This window comes from Schistocerca cancellata, chromosome 1 (assembly GCF_023864275.1).
Source record: "Schistocerca cancellata isolate TAMUIC-IGC-003103 chromosome 1, iqSchCanc2.1, whole genome shotgun sequence".
NCBI classification, from domain to species: domain Eukaryota; kingdom Metazoa; phylum Arthropoda; class Insecta; order Orthoptera; family Acrididae; genus Schistocerca; species Schistocerca cancellata.
The window spans coordinates 843637794-843644194 of record NC_064626.1 but is presented as its reverse complement, the minus strand read 5'-3'; the positions used below and the strand labels follow the sequence as shown (position 1 = coordinate 843644194).

At 33.9% G+C, this 6401-nt stretch overlaps 1 protein-coding gene across 1 annotated transcript in view; it reads right to left on the bottom strand.

Annotated features, from left to right (window-relative positions):
• Positions 1 to 229: 229 nt before the first annotated feature.
• The window catches only part of LOC126107283 (uncharacterized), a 92627-nt gene continuing 86455 nt past the window's right edge, over positions 230 to 6401 (bottom strand). The window contains exon 18 of the mRNA XM_049913339.1: positions 230 to 4784. Within this exon, the coding sequence (XP_049769296.1) occupies positions 4662 to 4784 (123 nt within the window). The 3' untranslated portion in view covers positions 230 to 4661. The remainder of the gene's footprint in view (positions 4785 to 6401) is intronic.

Genomic DNA, 6401 nt, shown 5'->3' with positions numbered 1-6401 from the left:
AGTAACACTGCTTGTAAGATTAGTTTTATGAATTGACAACTACATGCTTCATACAAGTCATAATTCTATATGATGCACTGATAGCTACTTCACTGTTTGTATTCAGTTATAAATAAGAATTGTTCCATTCTCTTATGGATAACTGCAATTTAATTGATTGCTGCCAGGCTGATAGCCTTTTTATGATATACGCCAAGAACATAGGCTGAAATAAAATAAAAGTAATTACTAGGTTCATATTAATATTTATTGAAACTGCATATCTGCAGATTTGGTTGTATAAAAGATAGCTGTGTTCAACACTAAAGGACGAACTGCACAGCTGTACATGGGTAGAAACCTCTGTTAGTGATTAACTGTGGAAGCAGTTCCTGCATTCCATATGTCACAGGACTCTGTTACTCACAACAGGATTGAGGAAGCCGACTTCAAGACAACGAACCTCATTTACAAAGACACTTTCAGATTTATTCACACAAGCTGTCACAGTTATTACGTCTTTCAAACATTCTCCTCACAAAACATTCAAATGTCACACTGTAGTCCGCTTTTTTCACGAAGGGTTAAGAACCTGCTAAAGTCATTAGAATATCACACAATATAATAACTGTCTTGTGGTACTGAGCACCATTACTGGAATATTTGTACACAAAATTTGTAGTTAAGAATAATTTGCTTTTCAGCACATAACATTTAATTTAAAATGATGGCAGTTACTGCCCCGCAGTTCTGCAACAAACATATAGGTCTATAAACTGCAAATTTGCCTGGCTATGTCAACATTTAACAGGAGAATACATATATCAAAGTTAATACTGAATACCAATATTTTCAAACAAACAAACCCAGTGAAGCAAGTTTCAGCCTTTTAAATGCAGTTTTGGTAGCTAGTATAATATGGGGAAGGGGATCATGGATTGAGGTTACCTATTCAACTACCAGTCCTCAAAAAGTTTCATCTGAGCATTTCATTTGGCAATACCAGTGTAACACATTTTCTTTTGTTACATATGCACAAAATATTTATATATCTATATAAGTTATAAATTACACAACAACTTCCTTATGGTATTCACTTGAATATGTTTTATATACAGAATAATTATTTATACAAAAATTATACATACATTTGTCATATTTAGTACAAACAATTATACACAAAGTGGGTAAAATTCAATGTAAATGTGGTACAAATTCATTTTACTTATGAATTCGTGGGACATCCAAATTACAGTTGTACTCATTGTTCATTAAGGTACTTAACAACCACCTGGAACCACAGGAAGTAAGCTCAGTCCATAATTAAAAGAAATAGGCATAAAACTGAAGGCTGGGTGTTAAATCAAGCAAACTTACCACAGCAAGTTCACAACATTAATAACTTGAATTTTAAATGAATGACTTTTTGTCTTGCTATAGAGCACATTAAGTAATTGTAGTGACAGATGAAGTTATGCTATTCGAAATGATGTTTTTCCCTATTTGTATGCCTGAACTGTAATAAAATTATTAGTGTCTAACAAAGAAGAAAGTTACAAGAAAAATGCAGCATGATATGCCCCAAAATTCATGCTGCCTTAAGAACACTATGAAACTTATCATATTATCAAATTAACTTTTGGTATTCCTAGTTCTGATACATAAAACATCAGCAACGGAACTGTAAACTTGTTGCCAAAATACAGTGTAGTATTTCATTTTGTTTCAGCAAGATAGGAAACAGCAAGTTCTAAAGTCAGTGTTTTAGATTTTTAGAAGTTTCTAAAAACTAACAAAATACTGAGTTTTACAGTTGATTGGTGCACAGTGTTATAGCGTTCAATCACAGACAATATACCGAAGTGCAAAAACAACTGGCTAAAAAATACCAATATGACAGTAACTTGCCTTTTCTGCACGTAATGGTAGATACTAAAGACTTTACGAAAATGATAGTCCTTTGTTGACTAAGATCACTAAAAATATCAATGTAAGATGATCACTGCCTTATTTGTAGCATCTAAACTTGGAGTGGAAGAACACATTACAGCCAAAAGAAGTTATTAGGCTTGTTCAAGCACAAGACAATGAAGTCTTTAGCATCTGTACTAAAATATGATATGGTGGGCAAATAATATATCATACATATAATCACTGTAGTGATCATGTTACAATTGCCCAACAGGAAAGCATTAGCCAAGTGTGGTTAGCTACGAGATACTGGTAATTTTCCTGCAACTTTGTGAAGAATCTCTTCCAGAACAGAAACTGAAGTATCTGCTATGACAACACAAAGCAGTAGAGTAATGTTTAGTGCAGCACAAGTGAACTCTTCACTTAGAGCATACACAATATTATGCAATTTATCAGCAGCAGAAAAACAATGTATGTGAAAGCTACAGACTACCCACGAATAAAAGTCATCCAACCAGCCTGTGGAAACTTATTTCCATTTCTTTCTTACACTAAGTCTTAGCAGTGATACACCACGCAATAGAACATCTATTTTTGGGGGACAAATGTTTTTACTATCCTAACAAATGAGATGTGAGCACGTTTTAACTATGCTTAACTTCGAAACCTCTATGGAGAGCCATCCAGTGTGCATCCTCTTCAGCTTACAATTGTGTTACAGTGTTTTCTACGTCAGAGCAGAGTTAAATATTGCCATACTTTAAGACCAAGCACTTCCAATTCACTTTTACAATATACACACCGCTCACTTAAAATCTGAATTAAATGGATAAAGTAGTCGTGTCTCTAAATTTGAAGGCATGTGGTTTGGTAAACAAAGTTAATATCTGCTACAGATTCTTTAATTACAAATATCTGAAAGATGTGGAAGAGAGCGAAATAATTGTATATTTTGAAATGATAAGAGATGTAATACTACTACATTTAATTGGTTCCCTTTGCACCTGGCTCTCACTTGACAGAGTTCTGAGCAACTCTTAGTTACGAACTGCGGCCACTGGCACACTTTATGCTTTTGTCCCTCGTGTTCAGCTTTCATTAATATGAAAGTAAACAGTATCTTTCAATATTTTGCTTATTAAATTTGCCAGTTTTTATTTTTGCCAAGCTTTCACACATCACTGTGTACTGCCACTCAATAATCAGGAGATAGAAAAATACTCTTGACAGACCATGAAAGCAATGCAGAAGCATATGAAGAAGTAAAACACTACCTGTTTACTAATGCCAATTTGTTTACATATTGTTACACAGACAAGTATTTTTGAAAGCAGAAGCAAGTTTCTAAATTTTACTCTTCAGAGTTACTTTTTACCTATTCTTGTTTACAGGCTCTGTTTACCTTCGAACATGGAAGTTTAAAATATGCCTATCACCAACAAGAATGATTGAAACAACCCCATTTACTAAATACTGGGCAACAAAAGTAATGAAACTTGAAGAATCAAGCCATTTTTGATGTTAAAGTGAATAGAAAAGCCAATTAATAAGATAATTTAAACAGGTCATGGTAGGTAGTGGACACACACGAGGGGGCGGAGGGGGCGAGCGCACACGCGCAGAGAGAGAGAGAGAGAGAGAGAGAGAGAGAGAGAGAGAGAGAGAGAGAGAGAGAGAGATATGGGGGGGGGGGGGAGAATAGGACAAAGAAAGAGTAAAAAAGATAAATATAACACTGCTGATGGTTCATACCACAAAAATGATTTTAAGATGAATCTTCCATAAACTCACTCTATTTCCCAGCCATGTTGGCACAAACAGAGACGTTTGCTTGACTTACAGTTGCAGATGTAACAATACTTGTATTGACAGCAGTGCACATGAACAAACTGAATCCTGATGTTACAGTCTATAAATCTAAATAAACGAAAGATTGTGGCAATGGAAATTTTATGGTAAAAGAAATGGATTTGGAGGCATTACAGTGAACAACACCCTACCCATAACTTCACACTTATGGACTGATCCTTTGAGTTCACCTTTATACCTTGACCCCCTTCAGCAGGAAATATTAATTTCCTCATGGGGCTCTAAACTTCAGTTGTTGTTTCACCTAGTGAAATGTTTTCTTTCATTATTGTTCAGGTCTCCCATTCCTCTTTGACATACACAATCTGATTTATCATGAAAATGGGAAGATGATAGTGCAATATGTTTGTTTTCAATACACAATTATAAATAATTACATCCGATTAACAACTAATAATGACAAATAGTGGCCCCAAATTTCACATATGAATGTTGTACTTTATGTGGTAAAGAAGGCTACCAGTTATCTAGCTGTCTGGCAGTACACATACAGAAAAAGTTGATATACACTTCATTTTTTTCATTCTGTTGTGTTAGGAACAATGTTTGTAAAATACAAGATAATATCTACAATAAATTAATTTTCTGTTGCATCTGATCACAAGGTAATGAACACTGATTTTTCCTCTTTTGCTGTACATATAAACAAATTATCTGTCTACTCAAAGTTTTTGACTTCGCAGAAACATTATACACATTTAATTTACTGCTGTGAACTTGAAATGCATAAATTTTTAAAAAACAGTAACATACATAAAATTTTGAAGACAGCTATCATATAATGTGTTAGATGCTGTAAACTGGTTTTAGTATAAAATAAAGCTCTTTGAAAAACTGGAAATTCCTTTCCAGTGCCTTGTATACATTCTCTTTTTACTCTATCACATTACTGCTTTTTCTTATAGGTGCGCTGTTGCTTTTTTGTGCATCTCTAAATGACCATTAAGAAGATGCTGTGATGTAAATCCCGCATCACAGAATTCACACACAAATGGTCGTATCTGTGTATGAGATAAAATATGCTGTAAAAGAAAATATAATTCTTATTTTCACAACAACATTTTCTTTAATTATTTAATATCTACAACAAAATTGATCACAAATAAGTAACTATCTTAGTCATTGTAACCCATAAACTGTTTAAAAAACTGCTCTGTCATGAATTCATCAGCTACTGTTAACACCATCATACAAATACTTATTTAATTCCTGCAATTCCACATCAGAGCTGTTATTTTTAATTCTTACACACTTATCACTGTTTAAACTGGACAACTATCATTTAGATGAAATGTTACATATGACCATGTATAAGAAGATCTTACACTTGTGTCGAAGATTATTTCTAATTAATCTAAGGGATTTTGCTACATTAGCACCATAAATTAGGCTAACAGTATGAATTAGCTACAAAGGAATGATATAAAAATATCTCAGCCTTTTGTCATTTGAACCAGAAATCCTGAAACTGATTTTCTCATTAAACTGGTGACTAATAAAATAAAAGGAGGTGACTTTGGAACTTGGAATTGTCTTTGTCACATTTCATTTTGTTTCCACAGATAACTGGTTTTGGCTTTATGTGCATTATCAGATCTGAAAGCAGAGACGCAAAGAGCACACAGCCATTAATTAATTCAGTTTATGGTCATGCATTCTCTTGTGTCATTGGTGTAGCAAATCTGATGGTTGCTTTAAAGCCAAAACATGTGGGGCAAACTAAACAAAATATTATGAAGTTACCCAACACATAAGATGTTGTCCTGTTGTTGCTATCAAGTTAAGGAACAGTATTATGGAACCACTTATTCAAAAGTAAATCATTCACAAAAACTGTGCTTCATAGACAGAGAGAGAGCTGCATGACCAGTTTTTCTGCAGTACCAGCTGTAATGACAACACTTTTTAGTGATTAACTGTCGAGTTTTATAAATGTTATGTGATTTATGTACAAATTATCCCCAAACTACCTGCACAACCTACAAAAATAATGTACAGAAAATACTTTTCTTTCGAAAGATTCTGAGAAGAAATTAAAGTCCCATTAATCTACTTAGACTTTGCTCTGTTTTGCTTGGATCACATTGTCTGTTACAATTCACTTAATGCAGGAGCACAACTAAAGCAATATTTTAAAATACAGTATGTGGATTAACTGACTATGTACAGAAAAAAATATGAACTCATTCAGTGAGAATACTGCCCTATACACTCCATTAGAAAATTAGCATGCTGAAACTTCATTTAGAAACCTAATAAAAACATTTTTCGACCCACTCAATTAACAGCAAATATCTTGTTTTGTTCCAAAATTTGAAAACTTAGTTAAAGAGCTTAAACTGATACCTGACCAAGTGCAAAATACTGATAAATCTAGCTTGAACTACAGATGCTTCCTACAAGAACTCATGCTGCACAAAATTACTCTGTAACACGTGGAAAACTTGCCAAAGACAGAAGAACTATTGCTGACTGTAGTAATGCTAATAGCAGTCACAAGATGCTGTTGTTTGTGACTGGAAAGGGGGGAGGGGCATTCAAAAACATTAAAATGGTATCACAACCCGTACGTTATTGTGACCAAAAGTCAACATGGATGGAATCCAGCCTCTTTAAGGAGTGATTTTATGATCAGTTCA